The following is a 24,030-nucleotide window of genomic DNA, read 5'->3' as shown; positions in this document are numbered from 1 at the left end:
GAGCCATTCTCGATGTAACGAGAGGGCCCAGAGATCGTCGTTCACGTTCTAGAAGTAAATCGAGAGGAAGGTCCCGTGGTCGCTCTAGAGTCTAGAGGAAAATCTCGTGGTCGGTCGCATGGCAAGTCCCGTGGGAGATCGCGCCCTGGAGATTACAGGCGACGTGGTGGGAAATCTCGGTTCAGGGACCGGCGGAGGTCGCAGTCGCGTTCTAGAGGAAGGCACTGTTGTTGTGGGTGCAGTTGCAAGAATTGAGTTCGATGGCCGAAAACTAGGTAATAAATAGGACATTTTTACACAAATTGACTAAGTCTCACGGTAAGCTCAAGAAGGCTTGCTTTGTGGGTACTCAGACAACAATATACTTAAATACTTAGTAATATATAAAAATATAGAAAAGAACTATGACTCATCACACAAATAAATGCCCTTACCGGGATTCGAACCCGGGACCATCGCGGCTTCATAGGCCAGGTCATTACCCGGACCGAACCGGAACCGGTCGTCAAAATCATCAAAATTAACATTAAAAGGGACTTTAAAAAAGTTTGTTAGCGAATAATTAATATTTATTAGCATTAATTTAGTGTGGTATAAATTTTCGTTTCACTAGCCAACAATATGTTCACCTCTCGTGCCATGGAGCCCTCGCAACGCTCAAGATTACTTGTTGAATTACTCGCTACCCTCGTAGTTCAAATTTGGAATTTGTCGCTAATTACTCTAGGTTCTCAATATTAACAAGAGGGTTCAACACTGATTTAAACTTTCAGGATTTTTACTCATTATTATTTACAACGACGGGACTTAATCGCGTAAAATAAGGTTTAAATTTACCTCGGAGGTAAATTTAAAACTTATTTTACGCGACAAGAGGGTTACCTAAACAAAAAAACTGCTCCCTTGTCAAACCAATAACTTATTTCCAACATTGTCAAAACCCAAGTAGAGTCCGTGAATAATTTCGTTATCTCTAGTGATTGCAGTTCATTAAAATTAACTACAGTAGGCAGTCACATTGTTTATGTTTAATCGGTGATAGCCATGTATTCGATTAGTTTACAAGTTGTTGACTTACAAGTAAGATTTTATAAGTTTTTAGTGTTAAATTCTTAAAATAGTGTCAAAATACAAACGTTTGGATATTTTGTTAATTTTTTAGGGATATTTGTGGCTTACGGCGTACATCCATTACTTTACACCAGGGAATCTGCGACTCAAAACGAAGGTGCATCAAGTGCCTATTTATCGAGTACGAGAACTTATTGACTATGCTCCCGCTGCCTTAGAAACTCGAAGATGGATGATGAAGCACGAGAGCCCTTACCCCGGGTACTGCCGCGCGCCCGGCAGAGCCGAATGCTTGCCGCTGCTCTGCGACTGCGACTATCTCACGCAGGAATGGAACAGAAAATGGGGCCAATCGGGGAATAACGGTACACTTAGTGGCAGTACTGTACTTCTTTATAAAAAAGGTACACTAACAAAAACATAACTATAAGTTTATAGTTATCAAAGGGATATTTGCTATAAGATGGTTTAAATAAAATAAAATAATATTCAATTTGATTGTTTTATTTTGGTAGGTATATGTTACGTTACATTTACGCCCCTATCCCCGCTATCACTCATACTCATTCCCGCGTATCTCGCCATAAATAACAATCGCAAATGCCTACTGTAGGTATTTTAGTTAGCCTTTATATTTATCAATTTGTTCTCTTGGCTTTATGATGCAGGTATTCGTGAATATATTGCCAAGCGTTAGAAACTATTTCATAAGTTCTACTTTCTTCAGGCGACAGTATGCTCTTAACAAGAATCCGCATCAACAAGTCAACTTTAAAGCCCATCACAGACGGAGCTAACGGAGCGATAATATATCGGCAAATACCGTAAGATATTTCCAATATTTATCAAAGACTATAATTATCTGGATAATTTGGAACCCCAGATAACAACTTGTAAATTGTAAACGGTCAGTTTGTATAGTCTGTGCATGGTGACAGGAGCCTCAGTAGGGCAGGATGTCTTGCATGGCGTAGCGCCACGTCCAGCGCCGCGCCAGGCTCTCGAAGCGCGCTCGGTCGCGGACGTACATCTCGCCTAGTTCCGGTTCCATGCACACCTGGAACACATTGTTTACTCATTCACATTCAGTAGTCGTGAAACACGGCTACTGGAAACTAGAATTTCCTAAACGAATAAAAAACACAGTTTCACACTATTGAAACTTTTTGACATTCCTCCCTTTGAATTCGACGTGGTGAAATTTCATTTTCCCCTCTGAACTCCTTTAGCTAACCTCTTTAAACGTACCTACATATCATATACCTATACTTAGTACAGCTAAAATCCCAGTTTCCTTTTGGCTTTGTCGTATACCATAAAGCATGCGCTCTGATAAAAAAATTGGTAGATAGTGTTTCGGTACAGAAATGAATAATTTTAATTACATTTACAAATTCTAGTCATAAAAACATATTACCCCAAATAATCATGCCTTAACCACGAAACATCAGCATATAACCACAGTAAAAAAAGTAAATACTAACGGCAGTGTAGGGGTCCGTGAGCAGGCTCTGTATAGAGATGAGCACTTTGCTGATGGTGAGCGCGAGCGACCAGTTGTGGTGCACGGAGTCGATGCCCACGTCGCCGTGCCGGGACACGTTCGGGTGCAGGATGCGCGTCAGGAAGCGGACCACCGGTGGGCTCATTGGGTACCTGAATATAAATTCATTGTTTCCCATATAGTTTTAAGTCATAATGTATTGTTTGTCCACATTTTCGTTAGTCATCATTGGGTTTTTATCAGAAACGCGTAATTTTTCATTACATTATGACTTTCAATAATTATGTCAAACAAAGGGCATTAACACATTCACTGCCCCCAACGCACATGTGCGTTCACCGTCATACAAGTTTGTTCCTAGGCCACGCCCCCTGGCAGTGAATGCGTTAAGAATAGTTTAAAAACAAGAATTTCTAGAGGGATTTACTCTGTCGTCATCAAAACAGGTCGTGATGACGTCACTATGTTATGTCGACTTTGGACCACTAACGAGCAAAACTTACTTTAGTAGCCATTTGTGGTCCTTATGTCTTTACGAATTATCAAAACAGTGAGGGCGATGATATTACACCGACGAAGGGTAAAACAAAAAGTACCTATTGTGGCCGTAAATATTTGTGCAATTGTAAATACGCTTCAGATTTAGTGTTCATATAAGGTAAGTCAAAATCAATCTTGTTTCTTTGTTTGCTGTATTAGGTACGCACGCTTTATCGTGGCACATTCGCTAGATCAGAGGGCCTACTGCGAACACCGTTGTTCTCAAATTGTGGGCATCTTTCTCTTTTACTCCAATTAGGCGTAATTAGAGTGACAGAGAAAGATGTCCGCAATTTGCGAACTTTGGTGTTCGCGGTAGGCCCTCTGAACTCATCTTATGAGAAATGTACCTACCGTATGTTTGAAGCAGTACAGTACTCACGCGTAAGGCACCTGTATGTACAGGTAGAAGATGCCGCCCTCGTACGGGGAGCCGGCGGGGCCGGTGACGGAGGCCTGCCAGTGGCAGCAGCGCGCGTCCAGCGGCGTCGCCGCGATGCCTTCCGGCGGGTCATTGCGCATCATCTGAATCATTCCGTACAGGTACACTACAGTTGTAATACCAATACCAGTACATACTTGATTAAACACTTGCCATCACATCAAGCACATTCACTTTAAAATACATAAGTATAAGGTATATCTTAGTGTAATGTATACCTGTATTTTATGTTATGTTATGTTCACACACAAAACAACTAACTATAGTTCGACCCTGTCTTTGCAACAATATTTAGAAATTGTCAAAACAGTGTTGACGATGGTTCCCAAGAACACACATGACAAAATAGAACCCAAATTGTGGTTAGGTGTGTCTTGGATGATAAAATTTCAAAAATATTTTGTCTAATTATCTTAGTTGCGTAGAGAAATTATTAGCTAAACATCAGGAATTTTTAAATGTCTGGTTGGCGATGGCAGATCTAGGTAGATCAGCAAGGGGCATTCCTTTCCAACTACTTAGATGTCTCTAGTGGTGGTACTAGCGGTAATTACGTGTGTGGTACGTTGCGTACCTTGAGCTCGATGCGGAGTCTGTTGTGTCGCCACGCGCTCTCCTCGCCCGGCGGCTGCGCCTGCACGCACATCTGCACGAGGCAGTTGCGACAGAAGCAGGACTCCACGAGTGACTGGTACACCTGGTATCACAGCGGAGTCGTTAGTCTCCAAACAAAAGTACATGACCTACCATGAGATGAGCTACCACAAACCTATAGAAAACATGCAGTTAGGTGGGTATATGATTGGGATGTACAATGTGGCTAGCCGAGGTTGGACAACCATGGAAATCTACTCACGTATCTCATTTCTAAAAATATATAAAAAGATGTTTAACACTGTCTAAAATTCTGTACCTGTACATATAAGTAGGACTCAATTTCAACGATATGGTAGAGGCATCTCGTAAGAAATAAAAGCATAAATTGTAAGTGACTGTTGTCGTTGAGCGCGTGGTATAGCAGAAACGGCTCGCCCTGCGCTAGGCGTACCGTCACATCTCACATCTGAGCAGAAAGTCGTTCAAGTACCTGTTCATTTAAGCTCCGGTTTCCTAGGAAAGCGGTGCCGTCATATAGCGGTCGTAATACAGCGGTGAATGACGTCACTAGAACGTTTCCTATGTATACCAAATGGCGCGGTTTCCTAATAGGGCGGTGGTTGACACCATGACGTCAAAAAGCGGTGCCGCCATTTGCATGGCTGAATGGCTGCCGTCTTGACGGTGTCGATAGTTTCGTGAAAGTTTTATTTGACAGCGGTGAAGTCATTTCTACTAAAATCTCAAATGCACCTTGCGTACCACGAGATTTGAATAAATGATCTTCCGTACTACGATTATTTTGCTCTTCTGATGATAGTTCATTCTCCAAGTAAATTATTATAGCTAAATCAAGGTCGTCCATTTTCCCTCCTGGATACGTTTCGTTTGACGTTAGTGGCTGACTGTGTATTATGACGCCGTGGAACTTTCCACATGTCGTCACCGTAAAGAAGGCCGCCTTTTTGCGTCCTCTATATGACGGCACCGCTTTCCTAGGAAACCAAAGCTTTAGTTGAATTGAACGATTACACATTGCAGCACATGCACTTGTCGTACTCGTACCTTGTACCAGTCCCTGTTGTTGGTGAGCGGGCGGTACAGCGGCCAGCGGCGCGCGGCGAACGCGGCCCAGCGCGGCGCGCGCACGCGGGCGCGCACCAGCCCGCGCCAGCGCGCGCACACGGCGCCGCACGCGCTCAGGGAGAGGTCGTCCAGGTAGCTGAAGATGCCCAGCAGTACTGCCGGTGCCGCAGATAACAAATACATCTAAACACTCACTTTCCTTTACATCATTTGGCTTTGGCATGGCTTTCTCTACATGCAAATTAACATTATTACAAGCTTGATATTAACTTGCAACATACCTATGTATCTACCTAACGCTGTAATGAAGCTGAAATTTGAATACATATGTAAGTCGGGTGACAATGCAATATTATGGTACCATCGAGCTGATCTGATGATGGAGACAGGAGGTGGCCGTAGGAACTCTGTAATAAAACAAGGAAACCTAATTGTGTTTGGGGTTTTTAGATTTATCTCAATGAGTATTAGTTGCCTATGGAAAGAGTCAGCTATAAAAGCTTGTAATTCAGCCAAGTAATGCATTAGCTAACATTTTAAATGAAATTGTAATTAATGATTTGGAAAGGCAAGGAGCACCGACATGGGCATATAAACTGATGAAAGCCAGTCATATTGACTAAAGATTAGAATGAAATAACTTTATAAAAAAAAAATGGAAATAAGAATGATACGATACAAATAAATAGTCCAAACTTGTCACAGATGGAATGACTTCAAAACAGCCGTAGAAACACAATGGAGAAGAGATGCATATCAAGTATAGTAACTAATAGAGAGAAATGGAGAATTCTAAGGGAGGCCAATGACAAGAAGCAAGTCAACCTCAGTCAAAAGAATATATTAAATATTCATCAATTTGTAAAATTTGTGAAAATAAACACTTGGTATTTGTTTACTTACAATATATACATTAATATTGAAAAGGGTACCAACCTTCAGTTGGCAACTGTGCTATTAACTCAGGTGCCACATTGTCTGGTGGGCGCGGAGTAGACAAGGCCTGCAACGAATGTGCAAGACAAGGCGGGGGCCTCAGTGCCAGTGGTTCAGGCCTCAGGGCAAGTGGTTGGGGCATTTCTTCCTCATTGTCAACGATGTCTGGATGGTCTGGACCATGAGCAGAGCCATTACCATTTGTGTTGCTGTGATTGCCGCTTCCACTTGCACCAGCGCTTGCTGCATTGCCAGAGTTACTGGCTTCATCTTCCGGGCTTTCACTATCTACAGAATTCTGAAAATACACAATTTAGCTATATTAAATGTAAAAAAGGCAGTAAATTACCTATAGTCAACCTGCAGTTATCTAATCATTACAGTGGTTCCATTACTGGGCTCCGACCCACCTAACATAAACTGTCAAATTCGGTACCCACCTCTTCTTGGCTGTCTTAAAAAGGGGGCATAAAATATTATTTGCAATGCTCAGATGCCCTAGTAGTTTCATCAATGGGACGTAGTTACGCGAAAACGTTCCCACCCACAGCGACCCCATTTTGAGATAAACGCAATTTTGTGTTTTAGCGGTACACTTTTTCCCTGTAATTATTTCAGGCAAATACTATTGGTTTTACTGTGGAATGCCAAACTGGTTATTGAATGATATGCATATTTTTTGTAAATACATAATACAAGGGGCATATAAATAGGTAAAACGAGTTTGAAACGTTTTCGCTAAATTTAATTTTGTATGAACCTTGTTAAATAGCAATTATGCATAAACGTTCCAAAACGAATTTAAGTGTATTATTTTATAAATATATATCTAAAATAAATTTAATATGTAAAATAATAAATAACAATGAGGAACATACAAAAACAACAAAAAAAATTTAAAATGTATTACAAAAAAAATAGGATGTGATCTTTTGAGCTTAGAACCTATGCCAAAAATTAGCTGATATGGTTCGCAAAGTTATCAAAAACTTATATTAAACATTCAATCATCATCGTATTCTATGATCTCGAAGTCCGGAACTCCACCAAACCCATCAACATCATCAGTAGCTTCTTCAGAACTTTGAAGCGTTCTATAAAATTGAAGGCAATCCTCAGGTATGTAGTGGTACATGGATTGTAAGTCCACTAATTTCGCTGGAGCAATCGGTTTGCCATTATATAATAATAATAAAAAGCCTTTTTATTTTCTTATCAACTACTTACAAACTTGGTAACACTTAATATTGTTAATTTATTTTAATTAATATATATATGTTTGCTTTTTAAAACTTATTTTACTCGGTTAGTATAATTATTTTACTTATTTTTATGTTTATGTATTTAAAACTAAAAGTTGATAGAAACCCCACTTTATTGGGTAAAGGCCTCCTCCAATTTGTTCCACTCGTCTCTGTTTTTTGCCTTATTTAGCCATCTTAGACCGGCCGTGGCTACTATGTCGTCGCTTCATCGCTTTCGTGGTCGTCCTGCCTTTCTTTTTACGTCGGGACCTTTCCATAGAGTCGCTTCTTTTGTCCACCGTTCATCTGTGTATCTTGCTACATGGCCGGCCCATCGCCATTTTATTTTAAGTGCATATTTTAGTGCATCTGTGATTTTCGTTTTGTTTCTTATGCGTTTACTTCTGACTTTATGTATTTTCCTTAGCTTTAGCATGCTCCTTTCCATCGCTCGTTTTGCCATTAGGCCACAATAAACAAAAATCAGATTCTTTTATGTATTGCAGTTCTCGCTTTATTCTTTTATCAATTTTCAACTCATTGGTCGACAACGAAGGTGTCGCAAAAGGCACGGTTGGCTGTGCATAGAGGGGTGCTGGTGCCTACACTTATGTATGGTAGCGAAAGTTGGGTATGGCAGAAGAGGCATCAGAGCCAAGTGAATGCAGTGGAAATGAGAGCGTTGAGAAGTGTGTGTGGTGTGAGATTACAAGATAGAATTAGGAACAGTGTGATAAGGGAAAAGTGTGGACTGAGCGAAGATGTAGTGACAAAAATTGAGAAAGGTATGTTGAGATGGTTTGGACACGTGGAAAGAATGAGTGAAAGAAGGCTAACAAAGAGAGTGTATAAGGGAGAGGTAGAAACGGGAGTTGGAAGGGGCAGACCTCGGCGGACTTTCTCTGATCAGATCGGGGAAATCCTGAAGAAAGGCCAGGTCAAGAGCACCCTAAACCGGCGAGCGTGCATGAGGAATGTTATGAAAGTGAAGGAAGCGAAAGAGGTATGTCAGGATCGTAGCAAGTGGAAATCCGTGGTCTCTGCCTACCCCTCCGGGAAATAGGCGTGATTATATGTATGTATGTATTTATGTATGAAATCCATCGTAGACCGCATAAAAATAGAAAACATTTTATCTTTATCCAACTTAATTTCTTTTGTATGTAGCCAACTAACTTTAGATGAGTCTGTAAACTTCTTCCTATTGATAATCTTCTTTTCCAGTTTAGTTGAACTAAAAAAATCAGTCTTTGTCATTTTGTAAACTTGAAGAGGTTTAACTTTTTTACAGGTTTTAATAATATTGATGTTATGAAGAAGCTACTGATGATGTTGATGGGTTTGGTGGAGTTCCGGACTTTGAGATCATAGAATACGATGATGATTGAATGTTTAATATAAGTTTTTGATAACTTTTGGAACCATATCAGCTAATTTTTGGCATAGGTTCTAAGCTCAAAAGATCACGTCCTATTTTTTTTGTAATACATTTTCAATTTTTTATTTATTTTTGTATGTTCCTCATTGTTATTTATTATTTTACATATTAAATTTATTTTAGATATATTTATAAAATAATACACTTAAATTCGTTTTGGAACGTTTATGCATAATTGCTATTTAACAAGGTTCATACAAAATTAAATTTAGCAAAAACGTTTCAAACTCGTTTTACCTATTTATATGCCCCTTGTATTATGTATTTACAAAAAATATGCATATCATTCAATAACCAGTTTGGCATTCCACAGTAAAACCAATAGTATTTGCCTGAAATAAAATTACAGGGAAAAAGTGTACCACTAAAACACAAAATTGTGTTTATCTCAAAATGGGGTCGCTGTGGGTGGGAACGTTTTCGCGTAACTACGTCCACTTTAACAAAAGAAGACAACACGGCAGCACGTCTTACTTTGTCGGCATTTGTTTTCACACTACGATGACAAGTAGGTCCGCGGCGGCGTTTCGTTTCACATGTGCGTTTCGTTGGTGCTGTCATTTTACGGGAGCAAAGAGTAATAATGTTGCCACCTTTATCGTAAATAGTCCATTGATTCTTTTGACTAAATACATAAACTTAAATAAACCATAGTTATTAGTTTTGGTAAAATATATTTTTTTCTCTCGAACATATTTAATAGCAAAAATGGATCAAGTATATGTGGATCGTTTATAGCAAAAAATTATAAAATAATATATTATAATAAAACGTTCCAATTTATTTAGAACAGTCTTCGCACCTTAAAAAAACAGTATGGATTAATCTAAAAGGTTTCAAATTACATGGAACATTTTTGCAGGAATAAAAAATGTATAAAGATTTTGCAAAAACGTTCCAACCCACATGGATCATTTAAGAAACAATTAAATGTGCGTTTTATGAATTTAGTATAATGTTCCAAGACAAGTGGAACATTATAACGATATGTTATTCTATTAAGAGTTTTTAACAATATGTTTCAGTATGCATGTAATGTTTTTACTTTATTTTGAGTACACGTCCTTGGCATAATGGTGGGTTGGAACATTTGGGTCAAACTTTATTGATGAAACTAACCTAAAAATACTAGCATCTTTGTGTGCACATGATGTAATATGTCAAAAATAGTACCCTGGTTATGGTAACTCATTTTCGAGTGACTTGTGGGTTGGAACGTTTTCGCGTAACTATGGGTTTGGGAAATGCTAATCTTATCTATCTACAGTACCCACTGTAGATCTATAGTTTTAATGGCACTGGCATTAAAAATTTCTGGCTCTATAAAAAAATATTGTTTTTTAAAAACTACTTTATCTTATCTTGATTAGAAGGTGTAAAAATAATGAATACACACTTTGAAATGTTTAAATTTAATAATTTGTATGATAAATAATTTCTTAACTTTACTTACTATGTACCACCAGCTGGCCGGCACCATACAGACTCTATTGACCCTCCGGTCTGAGCTATAGTTGAGATCTGAAGGCTCGTCATTCCCTGAATCTCCGTCGTCAGTCTTCTCACTGTAGTAGTAAGAATTAGGACAAAACGACGGAAAATTCGGATAAAGAAACGCATGGCAAGTCACGCACACTGGTTCTCCGAAACTTGGCCCATAATAACCGTTGCAGACATGGCACGTGGAATTCTACAACAGTAATTAGAGACTTAATTAATTCTGATATTGTAAATATAAATGTCTCACATACGAATCTTGCACAACTTACATTAAACTCGAAGTCAACAGGCTGTTCCAAGGGGTTTGCTATTAATTTGTCATCATTTTCCTCCAATTTTTTAATAAATTCGTAATATTCTGCAGTAACAGCGGACATTTTTAGTGTATCTAACTGTACATCTCAAAAAGAAGAAACAATTTCAATAATTTTCCTGGCTAACAAGTAACATTAGTAACAACACAACATAGAAAGAGTTCAAGTTGTATTGACCATTTGACACTTTTGACAGACAGGACAGACAGACTGCAATGGAACTGGGCATGAGGACAAAGGAGCAGGAGCGTTCGGATATTACGTATAGTTGGTCAAGCAAATCTTGTCAGTAAGTAAGATCTTCCTATACTCAGGCAGAAAATGCTCAATCTGAGTATCCCTGTGAGGATCATCAACATCATATGTAATATGTATATGGGCCGTTCCATCATAGTACGAGCAAATGGAAAGTTGCCTGCAGCAAATCTTGTGTGGAAGGGCCTCCCCCAAGGCTCGGTACTGAGCCCTCTTCTCTATAGTCTTTACACCTCAGATCTAGATACCTCAGTTAACTGTTTTTGCAAAATTAGTACGCGGATGACATTGTCCTCTATGCTTCTTCTAAAGTATTTTCAGAAACTGAGCAATCCATAAATTCTGCTCTCTTCTATCTAAGCACGTGGTTGTCCGATCATAGTCTTTCCTTGTCAGCGGAAAAAAGCAGTGCGGTTATATTTACTAGAAAACGCTATGTGCCGGTAATGAATATTGTGATCGACGAGGAAAATGTCAGGATAGCAGAAGAGGTAAAATTTCTAGGCATCATTCTTGATTCCAAGCTCCTGGGCGTAAGCCTTCTTCGTTACCTGTGTCAAAAAGTGGAAAAAAATATTAATATCATTCGTATCATTCGTCGTTTGTCCGGTGTAAGGTGGGGTTCACACCCCTTGTCGCGACAGTCGATCCGATCGAGTCAAGTCGAATCGGTTCGACAGTGTCGTGAAGTTTTAAATAAGATATTGTCTATGGTCTAACATTTCGATGAGACAAAGGTTTGCATAATATTTGGGTTTTAACGGCCATTCTATCTAATACAATTTGATCTGATATAATGAGTATTATCAAGTGTTATTATCAAGAAGCCAAGAAAGGCGACGCGCAGAGTCGGTGACCACATGGGCTGGTTTACCTGAAAGCTAAGTGTTTACTGCTTTGTACCTATTGTCTTATAGTTCTTATACTATTGTACAATTATCTTGATTTATAATTTAAAGGCCATCTTACTGGTTGCCACGCGGCAATTCGTGGATCCAGTAAGTTTGTACCTATGAGTTATTGAGCTTGCCACGATAAAGGTCGTGGAAGCTCTTTGGAGGCCATCTTAGGTAAGGCGGACTAGGTACTTGGTTGGCGTGCAGGAAGACAGCGGCTCCGTCTACTGGATTTCCTTTATCAACGCGTAGCATCTCCTTTATCTATAGGTATGGGCGGCTTCATTGGTGGTCGGCTCTAGGAGTGCTGTGGCTCTGGCCGCTAGGTTCTCCTTTATCCTGTGCAGGAGTGCAGAGGTGACTACGGTCGCTATGTATTCCTTTATCAGCACGAAAGGGTGGCGGCTTCGGCCGCCAGGCGCCCCCCTTATGATTGTAAATGTGCAGCTACAGGTGGTTGGCACTTGGTAGCCTTCATCCGGTCTAGTGAGATGGTACTCATACATGTTATAGTAGCTAATAGATATCATTTGACACTTATTTATGATTGATGGAAGATGCCATCATCCTTAGAAACATATAGACATAAAAGATAGAGGTTTAAACTCTCATACTTAGTGGTAGACACTTAGTGATGCGTCATTTCATATAAACCCTTTTAACCACAGATGGTGCATAAGGCAGATGAGCGAAGCAGATTATCAAGACTACAACTGGACTGTGAGGTAGGACTAACCACTCCTATCAACCCTCACATACCATACCATTTATTCCTATTGTCGCGGCGTTCTGGACTATTATGGTAGTCTTGTATATTTGCTTGTCTATAGTGTTCATTATGAGAGCGTCGCGACACCCCTATTGCCAGAAACTTATATAACGCTATTATTAGGAATTTAGGAGTCACTTTGACTACGGCAGCATTATCTCTGGCGGAGGGTACTCTCGAATACGTATTTTGGAATTGTAATCGTCTCGTCACCCCCTTGTATGACATACTCCCCCCTAAAATTCCCCGGCCTGTTAACATTAATTTCCTCCTTACAATAGTTACCTCCCCTTTCGTGAACGTTTTAGCTAAACACATTAAAAACAATAACTTGTATTTGTAGTAGTTAATTTTAATAATATATGTTTGTTTTGTCCTGGTAGATCTACATTTGATTCTCATCTGAGTGAACTGCGTCGTGGATATTCACCGGCCAATTGTCTTCATAAAGCACGTGCCTTCCTAAACCTTGACGTTGGCGGAATCATTGACAATATCGATGGAGCCATAATAATCATAGAGTAACTTATATAATAATAATACAATAATACCCAAAGATTGATTGATTGAATGGAACTGGGTGACAGGCATGAGGACAAAGGAGCAGGAGCGTTCGGATATTACGTATCCCATTATCGTATCGTATTCGTATGTCGTGGTCAAGCAAATATTAACTACACTCATCCCCTTCTTCTGGGCGCCAGCACCAGTGCAAGACAAAGATAGCATGACTCTCCGTCTACGCCCGAAATGAGACAGTCCCTTGACAAACTATAATTTCATACGACTGCGAATAAACTTATATAAATAAAAGAACTTATGTACCACATGTGTAATTTTCAACCAAAAGGGTACTTATTGTCGGTTGTCAATAAGGCGCTATTTCCATAAAGCTTCAATTTGAAATCAACCTTGTCGACAACCGACAATGTGGTACCCAAAAAGTATAATAGGTAGTGGTACCTGTTAGTCGAAAACGTCACATATAACATGCATGTAAAACCATGTGCGCTGTTTGAAAGCACATGAGGAACCGGTGCAGAATGTTATGTAGCCCGCTTTACTTTGCAGCCAAAATCACTTGATACATTTGAATGAACCGGTGTATTAATTATCAATAGCTGGGTGTCTCTCGTTAAGGTAAGAAGTTGTGGAAGGTTTTGTGAACATCTGGCCAGCCAACTGTAGAACTCTTCATACTTCTTTTTAAAAAAAGTAGTCGCGATTTGCATAAAATGTAGGGTAAAATATAACATTACTGAATAAAACAACAGTTCGTTCTTAAAATTATTCTTAATTATTATTTCTCATTCATTCAGCACATTTTTTTTGCATTTTCTTAATACTTTATGAGTGCTATTTCATTTTTTTAAATTAAAGGAAATATAAGATGACATAAATTAATTCACTGATACAATATGGTATGGAACATCCATTCCATTATACAACCAAATGGTACTAATTATTTATATTTAAAATGTTGTAATATTTATATGTGATCTTACAACGAACAAGAAAAACTGTACAACACAATACAAGGAAAATACTGTAGATCATTATAATTGATAATTCATACTTTAAACTTGTGGCTAGCATTTCTACATCTCTAGTTATCCGCATGGTTGCATACCATCACCTCGTGTTAACATCTAAAACGCGATAATGCTACAAGATAAAACATCTAACAAAATTATTAGGCACACCTATCCACGCTCAACAAAACGCTTACAATTTAATTATCTATATTTAGATAAGATTCACACCGGTCAATAGTAATTTCTGAGTCATTTATAATAGTTTGTAGTCACCTTCATCAATATTTCTCTTACATACCTACTATTTCAATAATTAGGCTTAAACATAATCCGAGTCGTTCCTCCCTTACATTTCCTATTTTAATTATGTAGCTGCATAGTTAACCAGACAACACAACTTGAACATCTAGTTCATTGTGGCTACCTCACTAGTAGATTTCGTTGCGAATGTCCTCGCTTGCGATCCTGTTAAAGTCTGAGGCGGCTAACTGAACAGTGATATGGTAGTTACCTACCTACCTATATTACTTTTTTAATCTTGTCAGATCTCACAGAACTGCAAGCGGAACCGTGAGTTCTATTTTTTTTAACACACTTGCTCGTAACATGCAAGTTACTGAACCGCTTTTAGGCTCATAATCCTAGATATTAAACAGGTGCTTTTTCAATATAACTTGTTAGGTATTGAATGATAATCCGACTGACTTATAGAATAAGAAAGTAACTGATTGCTAATAATATGTATGGAAACCGAGCCTTCTTAAATTTGTCGAGATTTTACAACACGGACTGGCGGGCGTCGGCGCCCCGCCGACCGATTTGATGACAGATTTTAGACTTTTACTAACTGTTTTAACAATTAAAGTTTGATTAATATGAAAGTTTCTTTTTTTTTCCATGCAAGTGTGTTGAAAAACGTCGTATGAAACGCGTGTGCATCGGTCATTACACACTTTGGCTTTCTTATTGCGTCAGTCAGTACAATATCGCCTCGTGTGTAATGACCAACGTAGCAGACTTGTATCACAATGTACTATTAGAAGATCCGGTAGCGACGACGGTGCGGTGGAAAGAAACGTGTACCATAACCTAAACGTAAGTTGTCACTCTTGGTGCGGCGGGGGCGGGGGCGGGGACGGGGGCAGACGGCGGGGCTCGGCGTCGCGCAGCGGCGGCGGCGGCGGGTCCACTAACGTTAGAGCGCTTACACTACGCGGGCGGCCCCTCTACCGCACTCAGTAAGGGGAGTAATACATGCCGCGCCTGTAACCTCTGCGAACAAGGCACGACATTAATCTCTACCTTAGCCTGACCAACACACGGATGCACTACTGCGCTCATGCAAACGTCCCCACGTGCAAACTGAAACTAGGAAGAGGAGGAAGTATTGAAAATACATATATCTTTATCGAAAAACTTTATTCATCATAATAGAGTAGAGTGGGTATAAATATGTTTATTTTTTGTCAACATAGTTAAAATAAGGGACTTTTGTTACAATTCTACATTGTACTTCTCGCTATGAACAAAATATGTCACGACTGACCCACATGCAATTTAGGGTGGGCCGTTTGTGAAAATTTGGTAAATATGTAATTTAATACCACTTTAAAAATGCCAATTTTTTTGTAGATCACGAGAAAAATAATAAAAAAATCGAACCAATATACCTTTAGCCCTCTACCAACGGTTAAATGTATATATTTTTTTTTTACTTTTATATACATATAAACAATCCCCTTAGTAGCAGAAATAATTTTCATTTAAGTCTATTTTACTTTATAACATTTATTTTTGAGATCTAATGGGCAGTACTAGGGAATGCAATACCGGGATACCAGGATCCCGCATGCAATTTGCGGGATTAATCCCGCGTGTAAATTAAGCGGGATCCCGCGGGATTGAGGAGCGACGTGGTTCTTATGTGTTACTAAGTACAACTAACGTCTCCTATTGGCAAAAGTGCTTCACGGAACCTAGATGCATCTGTGGAGGAAGGGGGAAGGGACACGGAAGAGAATTTTGCCCGAATTAATGTTTTGCTATCTTGTGAATTGAGTAATATTTATTTTGATTAAATATTCAAAAATAAACATTTATTTATATGAGCAAACTCATTTGCTTGTATGTACATACTGTTAAGTATGTTGGAGACGGTGTATAAAGAGTTTCGAAGTACTGGCAGTACAGCAACAGTACCTACTAGGAAATGTACGCTGTGTGTGAAAGTATTTTACGCAGATTGCTAAATTATGCAAGTTGTGTCAAACAATAATAAATATGTGTGTGTGGGGGGGGGGGGGGGGGCGTATTTTATACCAGTAATGTCTAATAATTATTCTTTAAGAAGTTAAATAAAAAAAAAAACATCTCACTTGCTCGTAAAAAGTGTTACCTATACACGTTGGCGATGCGGTCCGTAAATCGTAAATTTGGACCTAGGCCTGTAATGTACGTACCGAAATTAAGCAGAAGTTTTATTATTTCCCTCTTTTTTCTCACAAGTGTGATGAGACTTGTGAGGAACATTTGGCGTGCCACGGTACAGGAATTACGAAATAGTGTTTTTAGCCTTTAGTTCACACTCGTTCGTACATTTTTGTTTACCGCCCATAATACACAATGTACTATTTCCAAATATTGTTTACTTTTTGTATTAAATCATATTCATATTCATTTCATATTCATATTTATTTATTTTGTATCAATCATACATTGTCAGTGTTACAATTATCTTCAAATTTAGTACCAATTCGTAAAATTTTATAGTAACTTGCGGGACTGAAACTGACAATCCCGCCAAATACCGGGATTGAATTCCTCATGCGGGATTGCATTCCCTAGGCAGTACCATTAGATCTTAGAAATAAATGAATAGTTTTTTTTTCCGAAAAAGCAAATTTGTCTCGTACCCAAATGGATGTTCTAAACATATGGCAGAAACACTTACAATCAGAATAAAATTATAGTAGGTAGATAAAATAACATATTGGTTCAACTTAGTTCAACCAAAAATTTAGGCTAAAACGCGTGAAAGTATGCCTAAAATCACGAAAAATGTCGCAATTTACAACTTTTGGCCATAATGTAAAAATAGGAATGAATAACAATAATGCATTAAAGTGGCATTATACCAATGCATGTCATGTATACTATAAAGAATGGGGTTGACCGGTCGAAGTATTTAGCAGATGGCGCCAGCATAGCTTGCCCTGTCAATCCCTAGAATTGTGTCAAATTTTTGTTTTTTTAATGCCCTGGATGCCAGCCCTTTAAGCCAAATCTCATAGAAAAAGGGGCAAGCTATGATGGCGCCATCTATGCAAACCTTTGACAGTTGCCAACCCCATTGTATTTGTATTTATATTGTATTTGACTGTATTTAATATAAATGATTTTACACTATGCATGAAATAAAGCACCAGAAGATTAATAGAGAAACATAGACAGCAGTTATTTTTAGACACAATTTCTATTTTAAAACTCGTAAAAAACTATAAAGAGTGGGTAATTTGATTGTGACGTCACATGCTAGTGTTTCATATAAATTCCATATTAGTAGCAAAATCGTTTTGACAGTTCGAAAAAAGAAACTGATTTGACTAGTAGTCAAATACCCTATTGTGTTATACATTAATTATTGGGGTATTATTATTTACAATTTTATTAATAAATTAAAACATTATTGTATTTATGATTAAATTCGTTTGATTACCGGTTCTTTTATGCCATATTTTAATAATCGAAAAAAAAAAAATTGCCATTGACATATTTCATTTATTTTTAAATTTTACCTTTTTTTTTCTTTGGCGGCTGGTAGAGGGCTAAAAGTGGTAGTTAATTTAAAATTTTATGATCTACGTATTTTCCCGCAACTTTTGATACCTATTGCATTATGAATTTTTAAATTTTATTTTTCTCCATACAACAACGTCCCACCCTAACATGCATACCTATCATATAATAAGATGCACTTTTCTTTGAGGACATAATTCATAAAATAATTTCATCAGAACTCCTTTTGGAGAGGACCATGCCATAGCTAGTACTAAGAGCCAACTGTTCCACATAGTGAAGCCAAACTGAGCTGCATTCTAAAACATATTGTCGAGCACTACTAAGTCGAATTACAAACGAGTACAAACAAAATTCAATAAAGGTAAAACACTGAATATAAAAAGGCTAAATAATTAAATACTAAACAAACAAGGAGTATAGATTGTTTAGAGAGTAAAAGGTCCCTAATGTTCCTATCAGAAAAGCCATGTATGAAAATGACAATATCGTCGGAATATCTGGATTGTGTAATTTATTAGTTGTTTTCGTGTATTAGTAGTTAGTAACAAGTTTAAGAAATTTTATGATACTGACATATGTTTTTTGCTACCACGGAAATCAGGATTCAAGTCTATATGATAAGTTAGACATTGCACGATCCAGATGTTAAGGGGATATTGACATTTTTCTACATGGCTATTCAGATAGGCACCTACTCAAACAGCAAGTGCAACGAGAGTGCATTAAATCACCAGTGTCCTAAAATACTAATAATATGTAACGTAAATTTAAACAATACTTTCATTCATAATCATATTTTTGCAGTTAGGCAAACATGACCTTACATAATACCAATTACTCCCCTTTCGGCCGATTAGGTATCTGTTTTAATCCCAGAGACTAAAACTATATAAATGTTAGAGAACTATAGGGTTTACACATTAGGTTATTCAAAATTAAGTAATCATAATGTTTAGAAATCTGTTAATTATACAAATATCGCAAAAGACCTGATCTCTGTTCATAACATGAGTACGTTTAAAAATAAACTATCCTTATAAATCCGACATCGGACCTATCCAAATTACTACTGTAGCCACATGTAATTTAACATGCCGGATACGTCAAGTATTTACGAAATTAAAAAGTTGCCGAAGTCTCTAGGAACAAAAACGGACCACGGTAAATAAATAAATAAGTAGAGCATAACATAAAGAAAAGAAACCATACTCGTATACAGCGATCATGCACAACCTCTATAGTGTCAACACTACGTCTACAAGTAATTCGATCTAATAGTGCGCGAAGAGCGTCCTCGGCGTTAACCCGTAACCAGGAAATGGTGTTACATTATTCTGAGCCCCACACGGCGGAGTGCGGAGTGCGGAGTGCAGAGTGGTCTCGCACTCGCACCGCTGCCGGGTCGGGGTTAGTATGGGTTGTACCTGCCGCGCCGCACGGGCCGGTAGCCGGAGTAGTAGGACGAGTAGCCGCCGCGGAAGCCGCGCCCGCCGCGGCCGCGCGCGCCCCGCGGCGGCCGGTTCGTGGACGACAGCCCCGGCTTGTTCGTGCGCTTGGGCATCACCTGACACAAAAAAATCAGCCCTCAACTCGCAGTCCAGTAAAAGAACGGGAAGGCGAGTCCGAGTTTGGTTGACGCCAAATGTCACTAAAGGACGAAGGCTGAACTCTGCGTATTAAGACATCGGTTACACGCTAATTTTGGCGTCAGTTCAGTTCATCATTCTGGTCAGAATGACGAGAGAATTATTATAACACTTGGACTGATGATAATTATTGTAGATATTCATCAGTCCATGTTGAATGACAGCAAACCGATAGGAGACTGATCGTGTAACCTGTTTGTGCCATTCTCGCGTCAGTCACCGTTTACGCCACAATAGAGCAAGACGCGTTGCAAGATTCGCCGCCCGCACTGATCGTAGCAGGCTTCTTTCATCCGATAGTCATTTTCAAAATCTTCGTTTTCCTTCTGTACTCGTATTTCATTCATTAAATTTAGATGCATGTAAGGATCTCTTCTTTGTAACCAGCTTCTTATCCACAGTTTTCTTTTCATACGTTTTTTTATCAGTAAAGCGATAATTATCAGAGCACAGGCCTTTTTTTTATAATATTCATATTAGACTACAAGACTAAATGAATTTATCAGTCTGTTGTCAGTCTGGACTGATCGTGTAACCGTGTCCGATTTCCATCATTCTGGCATCAGTCAAAACTCTAATGAGCCTTAAGCGAGGTTTAGACTAGCAAGAACTTGCATGCAATTTTCATAACATTGCGGTATCTGATAAACATTTTGAATGCAGTTTACCTTAGTAGTCGGCAATGTAACGTAAATTGCATGCAAGTTCTTACTAGTCTAAACCTCACTTTATGACTGAACTGACGCCAGAATTAGGTAGCGTGTAACCGATGTCTCTAAGGATAAGGGGCCCAGAGCATCGCGGTAAGACGCGCTTTTATACGCCCAAGCTACATGAAGGCTCAGGTGAAACGAGTAATCCTTATCACAAAGACATAAGGTTCACTGATAGTGAAGTGTTGCTGTTAGTACTCCAGTGCGGCTGCATCCGTGATACAACCTACCCATTTTTATTAAAGAATAAATTTTATTCTTAAAATGGACTCACCTTAATCTGACGCCCCCTAAATAACGACTCGTCCATGGCCATGGCGGTCTGTACACTGTCTTTGTCTCCAAACTCTATGTATGCAAATCCTTTTGGATGTCCATCAAACTTATTACATAATATTGTAACCCTGTAACAAAAAATACATATTTATATTCAACTAGCCCCTGCCCGCGACTTTGTCTGCATAAAAAACTCCTATACATACAATCTTTGATTTCCATTTTCACCTCTTTAAAAGTTGGATGTTATGTTTGAACAAAAAATCCTTTCTTAGTGTAGCTCTGCTACTTTTTCTTCAACCATATTTCCTTCAATATTGATTTCAAATTTAACTAGCAATTTTTTTGTATGGTGGGCCTTAGGAGGTTATAGAATGTGTCCCTATTATGAAACGGGAGTTTGAAAGGGGAAGGAGGAATATAGCTGTATACGGTATACCTAAATTATTTATTTACAAATAGACAATCCCCTTCCAATAAGTGTAACATTGATGTGTTTCTTAAATTATTCTAAGAACTTTTATTTAATTACCAAAAAAAAATAGAAAGAATGCTTCTTTCTCATTATTTTTCTGCTCGACGGATTGACTTTTTCGGGCCAGAGGGCAGAAAAAATGTTTTTCACATAAGCATTATTTCTAAAACAGTGAAATCTTGCCAATTAGATGAATCACGTCATCTAAACAGTAACAATAGTGATAATAAAATTTACCTATTAATTGAGCCACAGCCATGAAAATGTTGTTCAAGTTCCTCAGCCGTAGCCCCATAGTCCACATTGCCCACATACACGGATCTGTTGTCCGCCTCTATCTTCTCCTCAATCGACATGTTCAGTGGACTCGCTGTAAATCAATTGTGACATTAGTATTTATGATCCTAAACTAAGTTCATAACCTAGTAATAGTGTAGTGCTTTTAGAGAGTTCATTTGTATGTTGTTGAGATGGTTTCATGCATTGAATTTTTTACATTAGTCATAAAATCTACTATATGACAATAACTATACAGTGGGGTGTCGTTTCAATATTACTCAATTCCTAATAGAAGCAAATAAGGATATATGCACAAACTTGAACCAGGTGATACAGCAATTGTATATGTTTGAGTTCAAGGATTAGAATTTAAAAAAAAACTTGTTTTTAGAGTTATTAAGAATGCACAAAATACAGTTGGAACCATCGTAACCTGTGGAGTTTTAACCTCATATAACTCAGTCAGTCAGTCACCTTCCCTGCACTGCGCATAATAGGTATAATTGCACTCACTGAGGCCAGGTGGGCTGCCCATGCTCATCTGCTTGTCCACCTCCGTCTGCATCTGTTTGAGCTTCTCTGCCTCCTCTTCCATCTCGCGCACGCGCGCTTTGATGGCCGCCAGGTCTGGTACCTCTCCCCCAGCTGCCTCATCCCCACCCTGGAATCGCTATTCTAATATTACTAAGTTTATTGGATTTGATAGTAGAATTGTTGGTTTTATGTTTCAACTAAACATTTTTTACTTTACATTAGAAGTCAAATTCAAAGTTCTTGGCACGAGATGATTTTTGTTGCAAATATTTACCAGAAATGGGGCAGTTTAAATAGTTACCCCCTTATTCATAAAACTTTACAGGCCTGATTTAGTTCAATTATTTTTTATCCCTTTCTCCAGATACATAAGTCAAAATGACAGATAAAGACAAACAATTCATAGCTAATTCAGGCCAGTAATGCATTTATGAATAACGCCAAACTATGCAATTAAACTTCAGCCAGATCCTGAGCTTCATTAGGCAGATGGGATGGGCCTGCATATTTGATGGACAGAGCCGTCAGACTTGATGTTTGAATGTTAAGCTGGGGCAGAGTTTTAGGGTTGGCAATGTGCAGTAACACCTCTGGAGTTGCAGACGGAGACTGCTTACCATCAGGCGGGCCATATGCTTGTTTGCCAAAAAAAAAGCTAGGGAAAAAGTTATTCTTATTGCATTACATCACACACAAGATCATACAGTGCAAGCAGGTGCTTAGGGCCCCCTAGTTAACAGGGCCCCTAAACGCTGCAACTTGTTCACTGTTATTTTAGGGGAACTTGAAGTTTATAATTAAGAGTTAAAGAGGTTACCATAGGTCAGGACCAAGTTTTTGATGGAAAAGAAGCCTCTCGTAAGTTATAACTAACCACTTTTGGCAATTTATTTTCCTTCTACCCGTCACTTCAGATTGCTATTAACCCTTGCTATCCTGCATATATAGTACTAATTTGTATGAAATTATAGTGTACAAAGGTTGATACAGTTAAATATATATAATACTTGTAAACAACCCAAATGAAACTCATAGACATCATAAAAAGTAAAAAATAAAGTAGAAATTCTAAAAACTGGTTTTGTATGTAGTACAGATTAAAATTCTTGAATAACTAATGTATTTAGTACAGTTAAAGGCAAAAATAGCAATCCAGACCAATGGCTCAAAAGTATGTGAACACGACTTTATTGTCTAAGGTGTAAGTGTACACATATTTTTGAAACTTTGGGAATGTATATATATATATTTATGCCCCTGACTGTACAAATATAATAATCATACTAATATGACACTATCTGAATCCTTCCACTAAAACATATAGAACACTGCACTGTGCAATAAATTTCTTGCATTCCACATTTATACTTTTATAGGTATTAATTTAGTAAGACAGGAATGGCAAAATTAAAATAGTCTTTAAATTTCTGGTTACATCTTTTAGTAACATATTTAACAGTACAAAATTGCAAAGTTGTTTTCTATAATTAACAAAAGCTGGCTGAATCTGGATCTAATAACTGAATCACATGTAGATTGTTATGAAAGTTATGATTACAAGGTGTACTTACGCCAAGGCTGCTGTCGGTCATGTTCAAGGAACCGTTGGTCCCGTCTAGATGATTGTTGTCAATCGAATCTAAATAGTCATCATTATCAGCCATGTCAGGGAACTTCTTGTATCATTAATACAATATTTGAAGATATACAAACTGAGGATTATCTGAAAATGAACACTACATGTAGAACATCAGTCCTCACCGAGATAATAATAATGATTACGAAGATGCTACAGCGGTTTAAGGCTATCGACGTACCGGTAACCAACTTTGTTCATAAGCGGTTGACCTAAATACAAAATACGGTTAGCGCCACTTACTTTCGGTCAACCGAATATTTTATGATGGGGTAAATTTCACAAACATATCATTATTTTCCAGATATTTATAGATTTGTTTGGCAAAATACTGATAACCGAAAATTAAACGCCAAACCAAACACTACTGACAAATGACAATCATAGTAAATTAAAAATATAATGACAGCAGCAGTAAGTCTATGGCCAAAAAGCTGTCTACTCACGTGGCAAATTCAGCTATTGCAGACTTTGTACTACGGTTAAAACTATTCCGTGAACAGACTGAGTGAACGAAAACTTGATTTCACTCATTCATTCAATGTC

The 24,030-nt window shown here is 38.2% G+C and overlaps 3 protein-coding genes across 5 annotated transcripts; 1 reads left to right on the top strand and 2 right to left on the bottom strand.

The window, feature by feature from the left end:
- Positions 1 to 945: 945 nt before the first annotated feature.
- Positions 946 to 1,510, top strand: LOC134749717 (uncharacterized). The gene is made up of 2 exons (XM_063684735.1): positions 946 to 1,080; positions 1,163 to 1,510. The coding sequence occupies exons 1-2, from the start codon at positions 1,045 to 1,047 to the stop codon at positions 1,493 to 1,495; spliced, it is 369 nt and encodes a 122-aa protein (XP_063540805.1). The 5' UTR covers positions 946 to 1,044; the 3' UTR covers positions 1,496 to 1,510.
- Positions 1,511 to 1,577: 67 nt separating this feature from the next.
- On the bottom strand, positions 1,578 to 10,849 carry LOC134749716 (uncharacterized). Its single transcript, XM_063684733.1, has 8 exons — positions 10,628 to 10,849; positions 10,312 to 10,548; positions 6,177 to 6,474; positions 5,220 to 5,395; positions 4,132 to 4,254; positions 3,498 to 3,640; positions 2,556 to 2,727; positions 1,578 to 2,128 (listed from the first exon to the last, which is right to left on the bottom strand). Exons 1-8 carry the CDS (start codon positions 10,733 to 10,735, stop codon positions 2,015 to 2,017), a joined length of 1,371 nt encoding a protein of 456 aa, XP_063540803.1. The 5' UTR covers positions 10,736 to 10,849; the 3' UTR covers positions 1,578 to 2,014.
- A 3,017-nt stretch (positions 10,850 to 13,866) lies between these two features.
- On the bottom strand, positions 13,867 to 23,882 carry LOC134749667 (polyadenylate-binding protein 2). Of its 3 annotated transcripts, none has more exons than XM_063684684.1 (7): positions 23,728 to 23,882; positions 23,420 to 23,571; positions 21,828 to 21,975; positions 21,273 to 21,405; positions 20,559 to 20,688; positions 19,350 to 19,489; positions 13,867 to 15,399 (listed from the first exon to the last, which is right to left on the bottom strand). In XM_063684684.1, the coding sequence occupies exons 2-7, from the start codon at positions 23,510 to 23,512 to the stop codon at positions 15,363 to 15,365; spliced, it is 681 nt and encodes a 226-aa protein (XP_063540754.1). In that variant the 5' UTR covers positions 23,513 to 23,571; positions 23,728 to 23,882; the 3' UTR covers positions 13,867 to 15,362. The 3 variants fall into 3 exon arrangements, 2 of the variants coding, with proteins under 2 accessions (XP_063540754.1, XP_063540755.1); XM_063684685.1 differs by having other exon boundaries at positions 23,666 to 23,864; XR_010128507.1 differs by lacking the exon at positions 13,867 to 15,399 and adding an exon at positions 15,528 to 15,668 and having other exon boundaries at positions 18,067 to 19,489.
- Positions 23,883 to 24,030: the final 148 nt, after the last annotated feature.

The sequence above is a fragment of the Cydia strobilella genome, chromosome 18, assembly GCF_947568885.1.
Source record: "Cydia strobilella chromosome 18, ilCydStro3.1, whole genome shotgun sequence".
Taxonomy (NCBI): Eukaryota; Metazoa; Arthropoda; class Insecta; order Lepidoptera; family Tortricidae; genus Cydia; species Cydia strobilella.
This window is presented reverse-complemented; position numbering and strand designations above follow the sequence as displayed.